General features: G+C 35.2%; 1 protein-coding gene across 2 annotated transcripts in view; it reads left to right on the top strand.

The window, feature by feature from the left end:
- Positions 1 to 23,946, top strand: part of Wdpcp (WD repeat containing planar cell polarity effector) — a 249,506-nt gene that overhangs the window by 209,213 nt on the left and 16,347 nt on the right. Inside the window, exon 14 of one of the 2 annotated variants that reach the window (XM_010609751.2) lies at positions 19,919 to 20,021. In XM_010609751.2, the coding sequence (XP_010608053.1) occupies positions 19,919 to 20,021 (103 nt within the window). Of the gene's footprint in view, positions 1 to 19,918; positions 20,022 to 23,946 lie in introns of those variants that run through there. The other variant, XM_033764324.1, reaches the window with a different exon arrangement.

The following is a 23,946-nucleotide window of genomic DNA, read 5'->3' as shown; positions in this document are numbered from 1 at the left end:
CCAACTTTGGAAAAAGTCATCCCAATTTACTGTGTTGAGTTGGCATTCTACAGAAATGGACAACCATATTGGTCTAGAAATGTTAATTTTTATTTTTATTTTTAATTTTTTTTCCATGTGTACAGGGGTAACACATTGCACTAAATATGTAAGGTCATATCTGTGTGGGTTTGATTACGGAAACTAATAAAGTATTCTCTAAATAATGAAAAAAAGAATAAGAGAAGACTATAAGAGCGAGAAGCAATTTAAATATGTTCAGGGACCATTTTCATCTCCAGAATTAAGGATTATTTTAATGTTACATCATTGCCTTTTCTCTTTTACTTTCCTTTTTAGTTTTATTTTAGGATTCCCTATTTTTAATGTTCATACAGAGATTTCTTTAACTGAAATACCGAATAGTTTCTTTGGTGTGAAAAACTATAATAGTACACAGGATCCTAATGAGACAATTAATAATGTGAAATAGGAAGTAAAGGGCTAAAGGTGTAGGGAAAGTGGGAAGGGTGGGGGAAAGGTGATAAGGGAGAGGAAAATAATAATGAGAAACTGAAAAAATGGAAATAAAGTGTTTGTAAATGGGGAGGGGAGGAGGGGGTGAAGGGAGGGCAGGGACAAGGGGAAAAAATGAGAATCAAGACCTATTATGTAAAGGTACAGAATCTCAGTGATGAATGTAATTGTATTGTATACCTAGATTGTACCAATAAACTCAATAAAAAGAAAAAAATAGATAATTGCAATAAGCAATATATGAGCATAGACCCAGGAATTAAACCTGTTAGGAACAGAGCCACACAGCAGAAAATGAGCCCCATCTAGCAAGGGAAGCTTCATCTGTATTTCTAGCCAGTCCCCAACACTTGTTTTACGGTATGGGTAGTAAAGCTTGAACCCCGTTTGAACTGTGAATGAAAGGGATTTAGGTTTTGTGCTTCTTATGGGAGTCTAATCCTAAAAGATATCCTTCTCTCCAAACCCCATAGTCCATGGAAAAATTGCCTTCCACAAAACTGGTTCCTGGTGCCAAAAATGTTGGGTACCCTTGGGCTAATGGGTTTCATTGTGGCATATTTGTTCGTGGATGTAAAATACTTTAGTCCTATCCCCTTTCATTACCTTCTCTTACCTTCCTTTTACCCCTATGTCATCTCTAAGAATCTCCCCTGTACTTTCATGTTCACTAATTTTTGGTTTGTTTTACAGATTGTACAGATGAAGGAAATATGCTATATTGTGTTTCTGAGTCTGGCTTATTTCACTTTACATGATGACCTCCAGTTCAACCTGTTTTCCTGCAAATTATATGACTTAATTCTTGTCTGAATAACACTCCATTGCATATATACAGCATACACTGTTTTCTCTATCCAGTCATCTATCATTAGATACTGCTAGTATATTTCCATAACTTGGCTATTATGAATAGTTCTCACATAAACATCAGTATATGGGTAGCTCTATAGTATGCTGGCTTTGATTCTTTCTAGTATATAGTAGGCACAGTAAAGCTGGATCATATGACCATTCGTAGTTGTTTGAGGAACCTACATTCTGATATTCATAGTGGGTGTACTAACTTCTACCAACAGTGTATAAGACTTCCTTGTCTTCTTGCATTATTGTTGCTAACATTAATTTTTGTATACTTCATAATAGGCATTCTGAATGGGGTTGGATGGAATCTTAACATAGTTTTGATTTAGATTTCCTTGATCACGTGTGTGTGTGTGTGTGTGTGTGTGTGTGTGTGTGTGTTACTGGGGACTAAAATCACATTCTCATACATTACAATTAAGTGCTTTACCACAGAGTTACAACACTAGCTCTTTCTATTTATTTTTAAAATTTCAGTTCATTTGTCCACTTCTTGAATTACTTATTGTTTGGCTTCTTTATACATTCTAACTCTTAATGCTTTGTCAGAAGAATAGCTGACAATAATTTTTCTCATTCTATAGGATGTCTCTCCACTGCACTGATGGTTTCCTTTGCTATGCAAAAGCTTTTAGTTAGATGCAGTTTTATTTCTCAATTCTTGATATAATTTTTTAAAAACTAATTTTATGGGTACATTTGATGTATATAATATAATGACATTCATCATTGGAGATTTGTACTCTTACGTAATATATCTTGATTCTTATTTTTCCCCATTCCCCTGCCCTCCCTTTAACATCTCCACCCCCTTCTATTTACAAAGACTTTGTTTCCATTTTTTCATTTTCTCATATTAATTTCATTCCCTTCTTTCCATTCCTCTACCTTCCCATTTCCCCTTCCCCTTTGGACCTTTCTTCCTATTTCACATTATCTGTTACACATTTTACCCTTATTTACACTTTCAGTTTCTCACACTAGAGAAACTATTTGGTATTTACATTTGTGTTCCCTATTGCATTTCAGAGTATGGCCTCAAGGTGCATCCATTTAGCTATACATATCTCTAATTTCTCATTCCTTATGGCTGAGTAGTACTCCACTTTAGAGAAAAACCACATCTTCTTTATCCATTCTCCAGTTGATGGGCACCTGGGCCTTCCAAGTTGTAGCTATTACAAACTGTGCTGCTATGAACATGAATGCACATATATCGCTATGGTATGATTCTTTTAATTCTTTTGGGAAGATACCTGGCAGGGTAATAGCTGGGTCAAATGGGACCTCTAAATCCTAGTTCTTTGAGGAATCTCCATACTGATTTCCGCAGTGGTTGCACCAGTTTACACTCCCACCAATAGTGGAGCAGGGTTTCTTTTTCCCCACAGCCCCACCAGCATTTGTTAATGGTTGATTTCATGACCGCAGCCATTCTTCCTGGGGTGAGGTGGAATCTCAGGATTGTTTTCATTTGCATCTCTGTAATGACCAGTGATGTTGAACATTTTTTCATCTGTTTACTTGCTATTTCTACTTTTGTGCCTGAGAAATGTCTGTTCATTTCTGATGCCCACTTTTTGATTGGATCTTTAAATTTGGGAGGTCTGATTTTTAAGTTCTTTATATATTCTAGATAGTACACTTTTGTCTGAGGAACAGCTAGTAAAAGTTGTCTCTTCACACTGTTGGTGGTTTCTCTTGCTCTGCAGAAACTTTTTAATGAGAGCCCACTTGTTGATTCTTTGTGTTAGTTCACATGCAACTGAGGATTTGTTCATGAAATCTTTATCTATGCCAGTGTCTTCAAGAGTTCTACCTAACTTCTTCCAGCCAGGTTAGTGTTTCTCTTTTAATATTTAGATCTTTAATATACTTTGATTTTAGTTTAGTGCATGGTGGGGGGAAATATGGGTCTAATTTTAATCTTTGGCAGGTTGAAATACAGTTTTTCCAATACGATTTATTAAAGAGGCTATCTTTCCTCCAATAAGGGTGTTTGTCTCCTTTGTCAAAGATGAGGTGGCTGAGTGTGTCTGGAGTGGTTTCTGTAACTTCTAATTTATTCCACCAATCCTCAGGTCTGTTTCTTTGCTAGTATCATGCTGTTTTTATCTCAGTGGCTTTGTAGTATAGTTTCAAGTTGGGGATTGTGATAGCCCTGTCGTGTCTTTGTTGCCTAGAATTGCTTTTGCTACTCTAGGTCTCTTCTGGTTCTGAATGAATTTTTGGGTTGCCTTCTCTATTTCTGTGAAATATGTTGTTGGGATTTCAATTGGAATTACATCGAATCTATATAGCACTTTTGGAAGTATGGCCATTTTTACTATATTGGTCATTCCTACCCAGGAACAAGGGATGTCTTCCCGTTTTCGTATATCCTCTTCAATCTCTTTTTTCAGAGTGCTGTAGTTTTCATGGTAGGGGTCTTTTACTTCCTTCATTAGGTTGATTCCTAGGTATTTCATTTGGGGGATGCTATTTGATTGTTTCCCCAATTTCTCTCTCAGTGAGTCTATTACTTGTGTACAAGAAGGCTATTGATTTTTGAGTGTTGACTTTGTATCCAGCTACTCTACTGAATCTGTCAATTAAGTCTAGAACTTTTTTAGCAGTTTTTTGGGATCTTCTATGTAGAGTATCATGTCATCAGCAAATAATGACGGTTTAACTTCTTCCTTTCCTGTCTTTATCGCTTTAATTTCTTTCTCTTGTCTAATTGCTGTGGCTAATGTTTCCAGAACTATACTGAGAAGGAGTAGTGATAGTGGGCATCCTTCTCTTGTTCCTGATTTCAGCACAAAAGATTTGTTTTTGACCATGTAGTATGATATTGGCTGTTGTTTTTCGTAGGTAGCCTTTATCGGGTTGAGATGAAGGCCATCTCTTCCAATTTTTATCATGAATGGGTGTTGGATTCTGTTGAATGCTTTTTCTGCATCTATTGAGATGATCATATGGTTTTTGTCCTTGACTCTGTTGATATAGTGTATTACATTTATTGACTTATTATGTTGAACCATCCTTGCATATCTGGGATGAATCCCACATGTATCATCTTCTTGATGATCCTCTGCATTCTGTGTGCCAGTATCTTACTGAGGATTTTTGCATCTATGTTCATTAGGGAGATTGGCCTGTACTTCTCTTTTTTGGTTTGGTCTTTCTCTGCTTTTGGCATCCAAGTAATGCTTGATTCCAGGAATGAATTTGGGAGTACTGCTTCCCTTTCAATTTCATTAAAGAGTATGAGAAGTAGTGGCATTAGCTCTTGCTGACATTGCTGGTAGAATTCAGCAGCAAAGCCATCAGGGCCTGATCTTTCCTTTGTTGATACATTTTTAATTATGTTTTCAATTTCACTGATTGAAATTGGGGTGTTTAGAATTTTTATACCTTCTTTGTTCATCTTTGGTAGTTTGTATGTATCTAGGAATCTGGGCATTTCTTCTGTGTTTTCTATTTCATTAAAGTACAGTTTCTCGAAGTGGGTATTGGTGATCCTCTAGATTTCTGCTGGATCTGTTATGATTTCACCCTTTTTGTTCCTAATCCATGGATTTGAGCCTTTTTCCTTATTTTGATAAGGTTGGATAATGGTTTGTCTATTTTATTTATTCTTTCAAAGAACCAACTCTTTGATTCATTGATTTTTTTTTTGTATCATTCTCTTAGTCTCCATTGCAGTGATTATTTCTGGTTTGCTCTTTATAATTTCCTCCCTTGTATGCGCTTTGGGTTTGTCTCGCTCTTCTTATTCCAGGAGCTTGAGGTTCAGCATCAGGTTACTTGAGCTCACTCTGTTTTCCTAGCATAGACATTCACTGCTATGAATTCCCCACATAAGACTACTTTCATTGTGTCCCATAGATTCCTGTATGTTGTACTGGAATTATCATTTAATTGTAGACACTGTCTAATTTCTTCTTTAATTTCCTCTGTGACCCATTCATTGTTCAGGAGAGTGTTAATCAATTTCCATGCATTTGTGAAGTTCTTGCGGTTTCTTATGTTACTGATCTCCAATTTAATTGACTATGGTCTGATAATATACCGGGGATAATTTTAGTTCCTTTGCGTTTTCTTACGTATGTTCTATTAGCTAGGATATGGTCTATGCTGGAATATGACCTGTGTGCAGCTGAGAAGAATGTGTATTCTTATTTTGTGGGGTGGAATACTCTGTAGACATCTATTAAGTCCATTTGTTCAAAACTTTGGTTCAGTTCAAGTGTTTTATTGCTGACTTTCTGTCTAGATGATCTATTTCTGACAGTGGGGTATTGAGGTTTCCCCACTACTGTTGTATTAGTGCTTATTTAATTTTTCACATCCAGTAACATTTGTATTATATAGTTGGGTGCTGCACTAGTATTTGGTGCATATATACTTACGACGACAGTCATCTCTTCCTCTTTGATTTTTCCCATTACAAGGCTGTAGTATCCTTTGTCTCTCTTAATTAGTGTTGGTTTGAAATCCATTTGATCTGCAAAGAGGATAACTACTCCTGCTTTTTTCCGGGTTCCTGTCACATGGAACATTGTTTGCCACCCTTTAACTTTCAGTCTATGAGTTTCTTTTTGAATTAAGTGTTTCTTGTATGCAGCATGTTGTTGGATCTTCCTTTTTGACCTATTCTGTCAGTCTATTTTTTTCAATTGGTGAATCGAGACCATTAACATTGATGGTTATAACTGATATGTACTGACTTATCCTTGTCATGACTTTTTTTGTTGAATTCTCCCCTTTGCATTAAATTTCTTTTTGTGCCTGATGGATTCATTCTCCTGGGCTTCCTGGGGTTGTGATCCTCATTGTCTTTTTCTAGGATATTGTTTAAAATTTTTTTGAGCACTGATTTGGTATTCATGAAGTTCCTCAGGTGCTCTTTGTTATGAAAGTATTTATTTCTCCATCAATTTTGAATGGTAGATTTGCAAGCTATGTAATTCTAGGTTGGAGCTTGTTTTATTTTAGGGCTTGAAATACTTCACTCCGTTGACTTGAGGGCTTGTGTTAAGTAGTCTGTTGTGATTATGATAAGCTTTTATTTGTGTGTGATTTGTTTATTTGCTGGTAGTATTTTGTCTTGTTTGGTTTCTTGGATCTTGACTGTTATGTCTGTGTGTAGTTTTTTTTTTAGCATTCCTAGGTGAAGTCCTATCTTCCTGTTATCTGTACGTCAGGCTCTTTCCCCCTGCTTGGGAAGTTTTCTGCCATTACTTCTGTGAACATTTTTTAAATATAATTTCTACTCTCTTTTTTATGGACTCATTAGTTGTATGTTATTCTTCTTTGTGTCATCTAGCAGCTGATGGATTGATTTCTCGTGGTTCCTTACTATTTTCAAGAAATCTTTTTTCATTGTTACTAACGACAGACCTGTCTTCTGTATCTGAAATTCTGTCTTCACATTGGCTCAGTCTCCTGCAAATACTTTTGATGGTTTTTTGTTGTTTGTTTGTTTGTTTTGTACCAGGCATCGAATTTGGGAACTTGTCTTTGTGAGGCAGGTGGCATTAACAGTGGGCTAGCTCCCTGGCTTTCAATAGAATTTTTCATCTCCTGGATATCTGTTTGAATTTGTTTCATGGATTTCATTTTTTTTTCCTCTTGGGTGTTCAGGATTTCTGTTTCCTATCCAGGCTGGCCATTAACAACTTCCATCATGGTCCTGAGCTCATCTGGTTTGTTGTTGTAGTTTCTGTTCTAGAGTCTCTCTAATCATGTCTTTCATTCTGCTAATCGTCTCTATCGTTACCTGGGAAATTATTTTTGTTTTGAATTTTTGTAGAGCCTCCTTCATCTATTTTTTTTTCTTTTTACTTCCTATGCTATCATTTCAGGTTGACCAGTTGGTTGATTATGCTAATTTTTCCACCTTGTTAACCATAGAATTTGCTTTTGATGAGCTGAAATCTGGGTTTATGCCTTGTTTTGGTGTCTTCTTGTTTCTATTTTTCTTGTTGGTACTCTTTTTGGATTAATTTCTGGGTTGATACTTCATTATTGCTTATGGTGAGTATCCTTATTGATTGTATTTAGAACTCTTACAGAATGACTACTTTTCAGAGGTGTGTTCCAGGTATAGCTGGTATTTAGGTTTTGAGTCCCTAATGACTCTTAGGCAATCTTGTTTTCAGTATATCAGAAAGGACAACTGATTAGATCAGTCATGAGAGGTTAGCCCAAGTGATACAGTCAGCATCAACAGTATCATCAAAACAACTTAGAAATTGACAATTTGTGGTAGTTCTTAATCTGTCACCTTTAACCATGTAAACTAGATCAAAATCAAGAACTATCCCACAATATGTTTGTAGTAAATAAACCTTTCAATATAGCAAATTTACCCTTCAGCATGAGGACAAAGAAGGAATTGGGGAGGGAGGGATAAAAAGAAGAAGAGGGAAAGGTTAGAAGTTATTCTGGCAGATAAAGGATGATCTCACAAACTTGAGGAAAAGACAGAGTTAAAGAACAAAGACAAGAACCAAACAAACTAATAGCAATAGGGAAACTGGAAGCTGTATTCACCTTCCTATAAAAATAATGACAATTGAGAAAAGGAAAGAGACAGAAAAAAATCCAAAATAGGACAGGAAAAGGAACAGAAAGGGGGAGAAATGAAGAACAAGAAAGGAGAAAGAGAAAAAGAAAAAGAAAAAAGAAATAGGGAGTCTTTTTCAGAGTATGTTTCTGCTGTCACAGTAGGCAATGTGGGCAGCAGTGTGCAGATCTAAGTAAATTAATCTCAGCAAACCAGCTGTAGTCCCTGAGATTCAGGCTGTTTTCTGGATGCAAGGCCCAAATTGAGCTCACTGATCTCCTGCAGGATTGAACTGTGTAAGGTTCTATTGCAGGCTTCAGCTGCCCTTTCCCCAAAGTGAGTCTGGTTTCAATGGGAGGTGCTGATCCCACCTACTTAGCAACCACAGCGGTACAGTGCACCTTTATTGCAGATTTTCTTCGCTTTCCCAGTGGGCTTCAATTTTCATCAAGGAGCCTCAGAGAGGCCTTCTCTCTGTTGCTCACTTCTGCTCTATCTTCTGGAGCTCATAACTATGGCCTTTATAACCCCAGGCACCTCTGAAGTGTGGATTCAGATACCAGCATGGCCATACTGAGGTCTGGGTGCTCGCCTTTTCATGCAGTGGTGCCCTGGGCAGTCGGGGCAATGGGGACAGTGCTGGGCCCCTGATTCATCTTTTTTTGATAGTCACTATTCAAATAGATGTAAGGTGGTATCTTATACTTTTATTTATCCGTAATAATTATGTTGAGCTTTTATTCATGTATCTGTTGGCCATTTATATCTCTTCTTTTGGAAATATCTGTTCAGATTCTTTGCCCATTAAGTCTGGTATTTTCTTGTTACTGAGTTGAGATTCTTATACATTTTATGCTTTTACACTTAATGTGCTTGGGCTTATTATTTTGATTTTACAAATTATGGGATACAGTGAAATCAGTATATGTATACTATGTGCATTGATCAAATCAGAGTAGTTAACATTTCCATCTCCTTAAACATTTCAAAAGTATCAACATGTATTTACACAGATTTATGGGATACAGTGTGATATTTCAGTGTATGTATAAACTGTCAAATTAAGGTAACATTTTACTATTAAACCCTTAGCAAATACAGTGGTACCTTGTTTTACAAAGTATTTGTTTTATGATTTGGGGAAAAATGGCTGCATTTTTGTTTGTGTGGGGAGATAGCTATGGTTGTGCTTTTTATCTCATTTGGAATTTGTAAACAGAAGCAAGGTTTTCCCAAGTACTTTTGTTTGCAGACCGAACTGTTAGCAAACAGAAGTGTTCATGAAAGAGGTGCTACTGTACTGCTCCCAGTCCAGGAGAGGCTTCCTCACTTTAATGGTTTCCTTTATTATAAACCTTTTTCATTTGATGGAATTCTGTTTGTTACTGTTCTGCTTTTGGAATCTTATCCATGAAATCCCTGCTAAGACCAATGTCATTAATTTTTCTCATATTTTCTTCTATAGCTCTGCAGTTTCAGAGCCTACACTTAAAGTCTTTTTATTTTTTTTGAATTGATTTTTTATAAGGTATAAGGATCCCATTTCATTCTTCAATGTGTGCTTTCCCAGTTTTCTCAAGAACATTAGAGACTGTGCTTTATCTATTGTGTCCTTGGCATGTTTTTCAGAAAGCAAGTGGCAGGGCTGAGGGTAGAGCTCAGTGGTAGAATGCTTGCTTAACATGCACAAGGCCCTTGCTTCTATCCCCAGTACTGTAAAAATACATTAATTAACAATGGCTGCAAATGTGTGCATTTATCTTTAGGTTCTGTATTCTATTTCCATTGTCACTTGTGCCTGTTTTTCATAACATTATTGTTGAAGTCAGGGTTTTGGCAAGAGAATACATTTACTACAGGATATATAGTTTATAGAATTGTTTTATGATAGTTACCCAGAAAGTGAAATGCAAGGGAGTGCAAGAGAGTAACTGCATGCTAAGGGCCCAAGGAATCCAGCCAAGGGCCTAGATTCCAGCAATGTGTCCCACACAAGTCCAGCTAACAGTTTCAAGTCCAAGGCAATGTCCCTCATGAGTCCAGCCAGTGTTGTAGAGCCTACAAAAATGTATTATGCTTGCCTGTTCTGAGGATCTGCACCTGGAAGGCCCAAAGGCCAGTGGTACAAGCCATCTTACACTGGTAAGATGGACGATTTGTGCCACCAAGTTGAGGGATCCACATTAGAGCCAGGAAGTGATGATCAAAGTGAAGATCAGAGCTCCTCTGACAAAAACAGCATCCATTCCCAGTGATAGCAAGGCTCATCCTCTGAGGAGTTTGCACTAGGAAAAACATCCACAGCAAGCTTCTCTTAGAAAATCAACAGGCCAAGATCTTCCTGTGGCTACTGACAACAATCCTCAGGCAGATCTTCCAATCCCAGATCACACTGATTCAGTTCAGCTGGGTGTTACAAGTTGACCATTAGTTAATCCACTACAATTACCATGCTGTTTTGGTTATTATAGTTTTGTAGCATATTTTAAAGTCAGGTAATGTGATATTTCCAACTTTGTTATTTTGTCAATATTGTTTTGCCTATGTGAGTTTTTTTCTGGTTCCACACAAATTTTAGGAATATTTTTTCATATTTCCATGAAAATGACATTGGAATTTTCATAGGAATTACATTGAATCTATAGATTGTATTGGTTAGTATAGATATTTCAATGATGTTAATTATTCCATTCCAAAAACAGGGGATGTCTTTTAATTCATTTTTGTGATCTTCAGTTTCTTTCATCAGTGTTTTATATTGTACAAACATTTTACTTCCTTGGTTAAACAAATAAGCATTTTCCTTTTTAAGACAATTTCATGTCTTCGTATCCTATATGAGTGAATTAGGACTTCCAGTACTATGCTGAATATAAATGGTGGAAGGGGCATCCTTGTCTTTTTAATCTTAGAAGAAAAGGCCTTTACATTTTCACCAGTGCATATAAGAGTAGATAAAAATTTGTCATATGTGCCTTTTATTATGTTGAAATACATCCCTCTTATAGGTGGTTCCTTTTTAAGTTTTTATAATGAGGGGATGTTGAATTTTGTCAAATGATTTTTCTCCATCTACTAATATGATTGTATGAATTTTGTCCTTCTTTTGTTAATGTGGTATCTCATGCTTACTTATTATATGTTAAATATCCTCATATTTCTAGGATGAATCCCACTTGATCATGGGAATCATTTAAAAAGTTCTTTAAATTTTAATTCATTACTACATGTGTGTTGTATATTTTATATTCCTTGTGGGAAATTGGTATGTCTTCTTTTTTTCACCCCCTTCCCTACTTCTCCCCTCCACTCATCTCTTAATCACCTTCCATTTTTTTCTTGTTACATATTTGTAGTATACAATCCTGGACATGAAGTTGTATTTCATTTATTTATTTTTTTAAATAATTGAATTTGTTGGTACACTTTAGGGATACAGTACAGTTACATTCATCATTAGGATCTTGTACTTCTACATGACAGGTCTTGGTTCTCATTTTTTCCCCTTGTCTGTGCCCTCCCCACACACCCTCCTCCCCTCCCCATTTACAAACACTTTATTTCCATCTTTTCATTTTCTCACATTTTTTTCTTTTCCCTCATTACCCAACTATTACAGTATTCACACCAGAGAAACTATTCGGTATTTACACATGTGTGACTTATTTATTTCACTTAGGAATGTATCCGCAGTATGTATCCATTTTACTATGAATGAATCTAATTTCTCATTCTTTATGGCTGAGGAATATTCCATTTTATAGAAAAACCACATCTTTATCCAGTCTCCAACTGATGGGCAGTTTTAGCTATTACAAACTGTGCCGCTATAAACAGGAAGTTGTATTTCAAAGCTACTGTGATTAAAAAAACAAGAACAACAAATCCATTGTGGTACTGGCACAAAGGCAGCCATGAGGATCAATGGAGCAAAACAAGATTCATCAATAAGCCCAAGTACATCCAACTATTTGATCTTTCATAAAAGGGCCAGAAACACACTGAAGGAAAGATCGCTTTTTTAATAAATGGTGGTGGGAAAATGGCTATTCATATCTCTCACCATGTGTTAAACTAAAATCAAATGGATCAAAGAACTAAATGTTAAATAGGAAACATAACCTGCTGAAAGACAAAATACAAAAAATTATTGAAGGCAAAAGCATAGGCAAGGACTCCTCAACAGAACCCAAGTCGTCTTATAATGCTTTTGGGTTTGCTAATATTATATTAAAGATTTTTGCATTTGTGTTCTTTGGGGACATTACTCCGTAATTTTCTTTTCTTGTAGTTTTCTGATCTCTGGCTTTATTACCAAGGTAATTCTGACCTCATAGATGAGTATGTTAGTTACTTTTCTCTTGTTGCTGAGAAGAAATACCCAACACCTGACATAAAAAGGAGAGAGGTTTATTTAGCTTACAGTTCATAGAGGTTTCAGTCCATAAAGAGCTGGCTCCAAAGCAAGGTGGCAGAGGGGCAAAAGCAATGAGAGTTTAACAGCTTCTTTCTGCCCCTTTTATCTTATTCAGACTACCGAGGGAAAGTAGCACTCATGCCCTTAATCGTAGTCCCCTCAAACCTAACCCCACCATGAATCAACCACACAATCTAGATTCAGCCAAATCATAAGGCTTTGGGAGGACATCTATACACAAGCCATAACAATGAGTTTGGAAGTTTTCCTCCTCTTCAATTTTTGGGAAAGATTTTGAGAAGGAATGATATTCTTTAAGTGTCTGATAGATTCAACAGTGAAATCTACTTTTTATTCCTTATTTGGTCTCGTTACCTGTTATTGACCTGTTCTATTTTTCTATTTTTTCCTGATTCAGTTTTGGTGAGATGAAGGTTTCTAGGAATATATTCTTTTCTAGATTATCAAATTTGCTGGTGTATACCTGTTCATAGTTTGGTCTTATGACTATCCTCAGAGTTTAAGGGTCCTAAGAGACCCAGCTCAGCCCCCATTTCAAAACACCAGTCAGGAAGATGAGCAGTGGTCAAAGACTGGAAATAAGCTTTAATGGGTTGTTTTCTGGAGGACAGATAAACAGGTTCAAGATCTGCCTTTGAAGGGCTGACAGAAACTTTGGTGTTTATTAGAAAAGGAAAACAAAGACAAGGGTTAGGGGTTTGTGTAGCTGAGTGTTTGCACAGCTGGCAGGGTTGATAATCCTGGTCACGTCGTGGTCTGGTTGATAGGTATCTCGACTAGTTCTGTAAGATTCTGGGAAAGCATCATTCCTTAAAGGGGTAGTTTGGTTCTCATCATGAAATGATGGCTGCTTCTTATGGGTAGCCTATATTTCCTTCATCGGGTAATTGTTCCAACTTAGGGGGATGACCTGATCATGGTGTGGGTCACAAGGCTGTTTTCCCTGGAATCTGAGGTGAATGCAGATTTACATCTATGACCAGAGACTTCTAACCATTGCTCCAAGGGGTCTGAAACTGAATGCTGTAAAAGCTGGTAATAGGAAAAAAAAAAAAAAAAAAAAAAAAAACAAAAAATAGGAAAAAAAAAAAAAAAAAAAAAAAAAGCTAATAATTGAATACCCCTGAAACTTACTCTTATTTCACTATTCTCAGTCTTAAAAAGGGACAATATAGATAAATTTAGGGCTAATAATATTGCATTGCTCGTTTTTAGACATATTCATCAAATTATTAATATGCTTATGTGCGGAGCTAAGCAGGGATCTCATCCATAGTTATAGGGTAATAAAGGAAACATATAAACTGAAGACAGAGTTGCCAAGCTTCATCCTAATTTTAGTTATGTATTGGGCACCTGTGGGCCCATCCTCTTAACTCTGTTACACTATTAATTGTGATTTACCCTTCTTCATTTCTGACTTTGTTGAATCTTCCTTCTTTTTCTTGTTCTAGCTAAAGGTTTGGCAATATTTAGTTTTTTTGATATTTTCTGTTGTTTTGTTCTCTTTCATTTATATCTATTCTTTCATTTGTTACTTCATTCTTTCTGCTGAGTTTGGGCTTATGTTCATTTTCTAGTTCCTTGAGATATAATGTTATTTGAGATATTTCTTTCTGGGGTAGCTCATTGCTGTAAACTAACTTCTCAGAACTGCTTTTGATGTTTCACATAAGTTTTCCTATGTTGTGTTTACATTTTCATTTATTTCAAGATATTTTCAAGTTTCCCTTTTAATATTTTCTTTCACTCACTGGTTATTTAGGAGCATTCCTAATTTTTACACAATTATCAATTTTCCAAGATTCTTCTGATTACTCATTTTATGCTACAGGGATCTGAAAAGATAATAGATTTTAGTCTTTTTTTTTCTGATTGAGTTTATTGGTACTTTTCAGGTATACAGTACCTGAAATATTCATCATTGGGATCATCATTATATTCATCATTGGGATCTTGTACCTTTACATGACAGGTCTTGGTTCTCATTTTTTCCCCATACCCCCTTGACCTCCCTTCATCCCCTCCTTCCTTCCCTATTTACAATAACTTTATTTCCATTTTTTCGTTTTCTCATATTTTTTTTCTTTTCCCTTATTTCCTTTCCCCTACCCTTCCCACTTCTCCCACACCTTCAGCCCTTTTCCTGTTTCACACTGGATTTTAATCCTAAATTTTCTAAGAATTGTTTTGTGATCTTACATATGATATATGCTGGAAATTTTTCCATGTATATTTGAGAAGAATGCATATTCTATTGCTGATCCATTCAGAGTTCATAGCAGAGGATTGAAGTCTCCTATTATTGTATGGCACTCTATTATTCCCTTCAGTTATATTAATATTTGCTTTAGATGCTACAATGTTGTAAACAGTTACACTTGTTATACCTTCTTGATAAATTGACTCCTTTATATAATGACCTTCTTTATCTCATTTTTTTTTTTTACTTAAGTCTATTTTGTCTATTTAGCAGTATACCTACCATTACTCTCTTTTGGTTTACATTTCCATATATCTTTTTCTATCCTTTCTCTTTTAGTATGTGTCCTTATAAAAATGAGTGTCTTGAAGGCAATACATAGTTGAGTGTCCTAGACATATGATTCTAAACAACTAAGCATATGGTAACATAGTCCACTAGGTATGTAGAAACTTTTTAGTTAGGCAGCTGGCTAGGGTAAAACCAGATTTCATGGAGTCCGTACTTATATAATTTGAGGAATACTTTTTTTTTTTTTTTTAAAGGAACTTAGGTTTTGAAGCACAAGTTTAGGTACAAGTGACAAGTAATAAATTTTAAGCTTCATTGGCTTTATGGTAAATTTATCTCTACATCTGGCACATGGTAAACATTCTATTTTTGTCCAGGTATGGTGGCACACACCTGTAATTCCAACACTCAGGAAGCTCAGGTAAGAGGATCACCACAAGTTTGAGGCCAGCCTGGATTCCATAGTGAGTTTGGAACCAGCCTAAACTACATAGCAAGAACCCATCTCAAAACAAAACAAAACAAAATCTATAATATTGAATGATTTTTTTACTAATAGATATCAGTTAAATTTGAAGTTGGGTGAATGTGACTAGTGGTAGCTTCTTGCTTTCATTCACTTTAATGTAATATGATTTAACAGTATTTTTGCCTTAGTCAATCAGCTTTACTTCCTGTCTTTATTTCATGTATATGCTAGTCTACCAGGTAAAGAACCTGCAAATGAAATATACAACCATATGATTTTTATTTTCTTGATTTATTAAGTATATAATAATTTCTCAGAGGTCTGTGAGCATATTTTATTGTGTAAATCCAAAAATTTAAACTGGATTCCAAGACTAAAATGATCCAAAAGTTTAAAAAAATTTTATAGATAACTACAAATGTTTTGCCCCAGACCCTAAAGATTCATGAACTCTGTCAGATTGAGGAGCATGTAATTATAATTACTTTACACTTCATTTTGCTGAAGGGACATTCAAATAAATGAAAAGTGAGGAATCTTATAAGAGATCATCATGTAAAGACTGTATAGTGTTTCCAAAAAGAAAGTAAAAAGTAAAGACTTTCATGGTAGAGTGATAGTGTCGATTTAAGAAGTACTGAGGTGTATCTTCCTCAAATTAACTCCAATTCCCTGTTACAATTTTTAAAAATAGAGGAAAAAATCACAGCATTCATGGAGAATAACAAAGTGAGATCGGATTTATTCCAGAAATAATTTGTTGGATCCAGATTTTATAACTAACACTTACAACGCCACTAAACATAAAGCACTCACAGAAGGACCCAAAAGTAAAACTATGCATATATGAGTATTTTTTTCCTTTGGTTTATACCCTTGTATTTCAGTGCTGCATAGTCTTAATAGTAGCTAGAGTAATTCTTGGATATTCTTTACTGTTTGTTTTGACATGAATTTTAAGACTAGTCCCTCAAATTCCATGAGAAATGTTGGTGGGGGAGAGGGCTTCAATTAAAGTTTCGCTGAGTTGTTGAGATTATTTGGGAGCTAGAATTGATTTTTTTAGATGTAGTCTTCCCAGCCATAGTAGGTCTGTTATGGATTGTATTTATTTGTTCCCCCACCCAAACCTCATGCAGACAGAGGTGGGGCTTTTTGGAAGTGGCTGGATCTAGGGTGTATGATACTTAGATTTAGGATAAATGATTACTAAATTTGTCCACTAATTGGTTTAGAATCATTCTAGGTGTGCATAAGGGGAATGCCCACCCTGGGTGTGGGTGGCACCACCCAAAATACTGGAAGGTTGGATGGGATAAAAGAGAAAGGGAGGTTTGCTGCTACTGCCTCTGCTGTTTTGCTGCTGTTTCACTGTCTCCTGCCTGCTTCCCATGAACTATTTTTCCTCTGTAATGGCATCCTGCCTTGGAGTCAGTTGACTATAGACTGAAACCTCTGTGAACTGAAATAAACCTTTCCTCCTTTAACTTTGGATGTCAGGTATTATGTCCCAGCAATGAGAAAAATAAGACAAGGTCTGTGTCTGTATTTTAATCAGATGTTAATTTATGTCCTTCAACAAGGGTTGATAATTTCTTTTCAGATGTATTGCTATCCTTTGTTTATTTTCAGTGGACAAGCAGATATATATTTCGCCAGAGAACAGAAAAGGGCACATTTATAAAGCTAGAGAACTGTGATTCCAGATAAGAACAATCCAAGTGAAAAATAAAAAATCACATAGTATACTTAATAATGTAGATGCAAAGGTCTTAAATATCAACAAATTGAATGCAGATATATGTATTTTAATTATTAATAATGTCTTTAATGAATAGAAGGACATGAAAGTACATATCCCCTGAATTAAAAGCAGAAAGGCACAAGATTATTTCATTTTATGTACATGTAAGTTGCTTCTAGTTTTTCATTCTTTTAAGCAGTGCTTTAATCACCACTCTTGGACATACATTATCCTATCATTTTCTTAGGAAGATTTTCTAAAAGAACATGTGAAGTTGGAGCCAGGGATGTAACTCAGTGGTGCTGTGCCTTCCTGGCAAGTGCAAGGTCCTTAGTTTGACCCCCGGTATGGGGAAAAAAAAATAAAGAATATGTGAATATGCAAAGTTTAATCTCTGATATATTGTTAAATATGAGTTCAGCAAACTTTCTTTGTAAAAGGCCAACAAATATTACAGGCTTGTAGGCCAAGAGGCAAAACTGAAATTATTATGTAGGTACATATATAATGAGAGAAAACAGATTTCCATAAATCTTTATTGATGAAATAAAAATATGATAAAATTGAGCACAATGATAGAAATATCTGCCTACAAAAATGAAATGGATTATTTTGGGAGAGATAACATTGGTGTTCCCTGTCATCCAAATCTATTGCATTAAATATTGATTGTTAATGCTCATGTACAATGAGATTTTCCATATTTCACCTTTGCAAATGCCTTGCACATACAGTACATAGGTACTGCCAAACACTGATATCAATCCATGAACATATGGTTTTATTTGAGCATATTCACAGATTGGAAGGCATTTTTAGAATTCTATTAGCTAAAAGGCTAGAATGCCTTTTAGCATGTCATTACATTGCAAATCACTTCCAATTAAAGTTCCTCAATTGCAGTTTAATGGATTTTGAAATATGGAAATTTCCTTTGCACATGCATAGAGGTCTGAAAAATACTGCTGTAGTTTGAAATTAGAAAATATATTGTGGAGAATTTGTGTAGGAATGGAAATATCACTTTTTTATAAAAACTTTTGACAGTGCAGGCCTGACATTACTTGCAATTCAAACAATGTTAGTTCTTATTGAAATGACTTTATCACAGTGTTTCACATATGTTTCACATATACACACTATTTTGTCTTGTAATTTTAGCTTGAGACATTTTCAAGTATGCAGTAAAAGCCATTCAAAAAGCAGTAGTCAAGTGTACGTCTTCCAGCCATTTAAAAATATAAAAAATTACTCTTGATGACTGTACAAACACATTTCAGATATGGCTCATTGGCCATAGCTTGCTGACCCCTACTCTATAAAGTTTTTAACTACTTATTTTCCCAGTAAGTTTACTGTTTTCCCAAAGTTTTGTAACCAGTGAACATTGATTTAACCTATGAGCTTTTTGTGGTCTTGTTTTTCTGAGAGAGGGTCTTACTGGGTAGTTCTTGCTGGCCTTGAACTCATTATGCAGCACAGGCTAGCCTGGAAAACACAGTGATCCTCCTGCCTTAACCTCCCAAGTGCTGGGATTATAGGCGTGTGCCACCACACCCAGCTACCAATGAGCTTTTTGGATGGTAACTCTCTTTACATACTGTATATTATGTACTGTAAAATCATTACACACTGTATACATGTATTGAGTTATGACACTGTTCCCAAAATTAAAGTGACATTTTTTCAATTTATGCTTATTTGAATAAGGTGAAATATCTTTTCCTTATTATAGGCCACTTATATTTATTCTTCGTTGTAAAATAGCTTTTGATATTCTTTTTTTATTACAGTGCAATTTTAAACAATCATTCTGCAGACCACAAAGATTTTTAAGCCCTTTTTAGTGACTCTACCTGCTTATTCAGTATTATTTTCCACTGTCTTCTTCATATCCAATACTTCTTCCATTCAAAAGATCTAAAATTGCCTGACAAAGCTGTGTAAGGTTTCTCAAACTTCATTGCACCAGATATCAGATAGTTTCTGTTGCCCTTTGTCCTTTGCTTTTAGTCTTGATTTTTACTCATCCCTCAAGGCTCAAGTCAAGGACAAGTTCTTCCTCTTTGGATCCAACCTGTGCAAATATCTGCCATAAAATCAAACATGCTTTTATATAATTAACTGTTGATTTATAGTAGTCTGTCTCTCCTCTAGACTGAACTCTTGACACTTCTGTTGTATTTGATGAGTTTATTCAGAACAGTGCCCAATACTTACAAGGTACTACTTATTGCATGAGTTCAAAATAGTAATGGTATTGGTAATATTAAGAAATATATGACATATATTTAAAAATGAAAGACATTCTGTGTAATACTACTTATGTAGTCCTTTTAGTACAACATACAATTAAATTTTGAAGAAATTCCCTCCCTCAAAGTCACATACGGTGGTGCATGCTCAGGCAGCTAAAGCAGGAGAATCACTGAGGCTAGGACTTCAAGATCAGGCTAGGCAACTCAGCAAGATCCTGATGCAAAAAAAAAAAAAAAATGAAAAGGATCCCTCAGATATTAGATCTTCAACAAATAAAATAATAATTAAGGTTTTTATTCCCTGATAAAACTGAGGATATCATTTATTAAAATGTCTTTTCTCTTAAGGCATAAAATAATTTATTGAAATAACTGCCTTTAGTTATAACTCTGGTCTCCATTTAAGAAAAATTTATTTGTACTGGGAAATAAAACTAAAAATTTAAAAATACAAAAATGAATATTCACTGGGCCATGTGCATTTTGTTATTTGAACAGTAAGTTTCTTCCTTTCAAAATAGTCTTTGTAATTTGACCAATATTTATTTTGGATTAATCTTTTACGTTGCTTTATTTCCCAAGGATATCCATTACCTTGCCCTAGAAAAGGGTGAACTGGCATTAGCTGAAGTGGCAAGGAAAAAAGCGAGTGACATTGATGAAGAATCAATAACCTCTGGAGTCGGTAATGCTGGTTATTTTTATGGGTTTTTGTTTTAATCAACACTTAGCATCATTTCTTTTTATGTATGTAGGTCATGGTTGGTTTGAATTACATTTATTGTAAAGAAAGTGTCCTTTAAAAAAGAATTATTAAGTTTGCAATTACTACAGTACTGGCAAACAAGTTGTAATTATACATATTAAAATTATCAGTGATTAGTCACTATTTAGCAAAAAGTGAAAAAAATTGCTTTTGATAAGATTTGGGGGAAAAGAGTTTTTTATCATCAGTGCTCTTATAAACCAACATAGAAATGTATATAACCATTTATTTACACACAGACATATCTTAAAAGAATTTTCTCCTGTATCAAAATATTTCATATGGGATTTCAGGTTTGTTGGGTAATTTTTTGTTTAGAAACTGCCATGGTGATTTTTATAGTGTATTCCAAAAAAGTATCAGAAGCCAAGGTTGAATCTAAAGATTTATTTAAACTTTACAGTACAGCAAAATAAAAGATTTTAAAATGTACTATAAACATTAACTTCTTTTACTTTTTGGTATTGAAGATGAAATCCAGAGGCATTCAGACCACTGAATTACACCTCCAGCTCTTGGGTTTTTGAGGCAGGGTCTCACTAAATTGCCTGGGCTAGCCTGAATTTGTGATCCTTCTGCCTCAGCCTTCCAAGTAGCTGGGGTGAGAGGTGTGCACCACTGCAGTCACAAGTCCTGCTGAACTTTCTTTTTCTAAACTCAATTTATCTAATTTCACTAAATCTGGCAGTATTGAAACTTGAACATAACAATTCCAGTTTTTCCTGGCATCTCTTAGTCTTAGCTTATATAAACAACCCTCAGGATTAAAATAGAATTCATTTCATTTCTCTCTGGATTCCTATAAAACAAGAGGTTTTCATCTCTTTATGCCTAGTGTTCCACTTTTGGAACTCCCATAACAGTGGCACAGTGGGGCATAATAAATTTCTCTTCAAATTCTTGTTACTTGAATTTTTGTAGGTAACATATGAATTTCATGGAAAATTTTTTAATATTGCAATATTCAACATAAATAGCTCGATAAAATTCCCACATTGTAAGTGCTTGAAAATATTATAGTGAGCTTCTCCACTGATAGATCATGTTATGCTTTGTCTTTGTGATGATAACGTTTACAGCCAAAAAGACCAACTGGCTTCTCTGACACCACGTTATAGGTTCCAGTTTTCAAGATGATTTTAAAGGGCACTCAAAGCCATACTACTAGGTTAGCCCTAAACCTAAATATCAGGATTGACAATTACTTAACCAGTAACAGAATTCCTTTCTCCTTCCCTACCCTGAGAAAGTTGCATATTGAGCCCATAAGAATACCTTTTAATTGGTCTGTCACTGTACTGTGTTACTAAGACTATGATGTGTCTCATAATAGCAATAATAATAGCTAGTATTTATTGAATGCTCCCTATGGGACAGGCACTATTCCAAATTATAGATATCAACAAATTTAATCCTCATAACTATGTTGCAGGTACAATTTGTCTTATGAGAAATCATTTTTAAATCAATTGTGAAACCGTGTTAATAGGAATTATGTTGTATAATGAGGATTTTTTCCAAAAATCTGCATCCCTATCTCTTTAGCCATTCAGGAGAACACAGCATTCTTAACTTTCTAGGAATTTTCCTTAGTGTCCCTGCTTGCATCAGGATATCAAATATAATGAAGTCTGTCTTTGTATTTTAAAGCTACTTAGAGGTACTAAGGTAGGAAGGGAATGTGAAGAAATTACCATTAAATTTCAGAAAAGTGAAGAAACTCCATTCATCAAAATGTATCTGTGTCCCTCTAGGGCAGGTTACTGTGGCCGAGTTGATAATTCATACACAGAAAGATGGATGTCCCTTCTTTGAGCCCTGCCTCATTTTTAACAAATACATTTTTTGCTGAAGCACTGTGACTACTGTTTTCTAAGGCTATGACCCAGATTACTGTCCCTTGATAGAGACATCACTCAGTAACATCAGTAGCTAACAAGAGGTTAACCTCTTAAATGAATACAGTATTCGCTCCATTTTTAGTCTAGGAAACTGGGTGACTCAGTCATGACTCTAAATGGAGTTTAGGGAACAATCTCTAAGTTCGTTATCATAGCCTATGCCCTTTTCTTCGTTACAGCTCATATGCTGGTGCATGCTAATTTTTCTCATATTCCCTCCATTTAAATCACTGTTCTCTCAAACTTTTCCCAAAGCAGAAAGTCATTAAATTTTTGGCTTTCAAAGGTGTTCTTTGATGCAAGCAAGAGGCTAAATTAGATATCAAGAATACTTAAGTAGTTCAGTCTACATGGGAGAATCTGTAAGAAAAAAAGTATTACACATAGTACCTGTCAGCACAGTTAAAAGCAAGAGTTGCTAAAGGAAAATCTGAATGATAATCTGAATAATTTGGTAATTTTAATGCTTTTTATTAAAGTATAACATACATAGAAATGCACAAATCATAAGGATATGACCCAGTGAACTTCCTTCCACAAAGAGGACATATCTGGTTGCCAATAACTAAGCCAAGTAACATATATTACCAGAACCTCAGAAGTCCTCCTGTATCTACTTCAAGATACTTTACTCCCATCCTACCTATCCTGACTTTATTACGCCTTATTTCAAGCTTTACATAATGTAATGATAAGAATTCAGTTCATTTTCATCAACACAATAACTGAGAATCTCTCATATTGTTTCAGGTCATTGTAATTATTTTTCTTTTATTTTTGATGCTATGGCTCAAACTTGTGCATGCTAAGCATATGCTCTACCACTAAACTATACCCCAGCCTGTAGTTTCGTTCATTCTTATTGTTAACAGTATACCAATGTATAAATATACCATAATTTCATTCATTCTATTTTAATGGATTCTGGCTAATTTCTATTTTTATTTTAATTTTCTTTATTTATTTATTTTTGGTTTTTTGAGACAGGGTCTCACTATGTAGTTCAGACTGCTCTGGAACTCACTTTGTAGCCCAGGCTGGTCTTGAACTCACAGCAATCCTCCTGCCTCCGCCTCCCGAGTGCTGGGATTACAGGCATGCGCCACCACACCCTGCAAATTTCTATTTTTAATGTATTACATGAAGTACATACTCTATTGTGTAAACATGGTAGGTATACATTTATAATATTTACTTGGATAGCTTTTTAATTGTTTTATTTTCCCTTCTGACAGCCTTAGTTTTGGCATGTTGTCCACTTATGCAGGATATATTAATATAAAGTGCATCCTTGTCTGACATGCTAACTTCTGTAAATCTTGGTAGGAGAATTTTTTTTTTCTCATTGAGTTTTTTTGGTACTTTTTAAATATACAGAATAGTTACATTCATCATTGGGATCTTGCACCTTTACATGACAGGTCTTGGTTCTAATTTTTTCCCCTTGTCCCTGCCTTCCCTTCACCCCCTCCTCCCTGCCCTATTTACAAACATTTTATTTCCATTTTTTTTCATTTTCTCAGATTTTTTTCTTTTTCCTTATTTCTTTCCTCTACCCTTCCCACTTCCCCTACACATTTAGCCCTTTTCTTCCTAATACACATTGTCAATTATACTATTATGATCTTATTTACAATTTGTGGGACTTATTTATTTTACTTCAGCGTATAAACTCAGTATGCAACCATTTTCCTATGAATGACTCTAATTTCTCATTCTTCGTGACTGAGTAGTATATCATTTTATAGAAAAACCACATCTTCTTTATCCAGTCTCCAACTGATGGGCAAATGGGCTGTTTCCAAGTTTTAGCTATTACAAACTGTGCCGCTATAAACATGGCTGTGCATATATCACTGTGATACAATTCTTATAATTCTTTTGGAAAGATACCCAGCAGAGAGTTGGCTTGGTCAAATGGAACCCTAATCCTAGTTCTTCGA

Source organism: Fukomys damarensis, unplaced genomic scaffold (genome assembly GCF_012274545.1).
Source record: "Fukomys damarensis isolate Sample0158 unplaced genomic scaffold, DMR_v1.0_HiC HiC_scaffold_2, whole genome shotgun sequence".
NCBI classification, from domain to species: Eukaryota; Metazoa; Chordata; class Mammalia; order Rodentia; family Bathyergidae; genus Fukomys; species Fukomys damarensis.
Note: the sequence above shows the minus strand (reverse complement) of the source record. Positions and strands in the feature narration are given on the sequence as shown.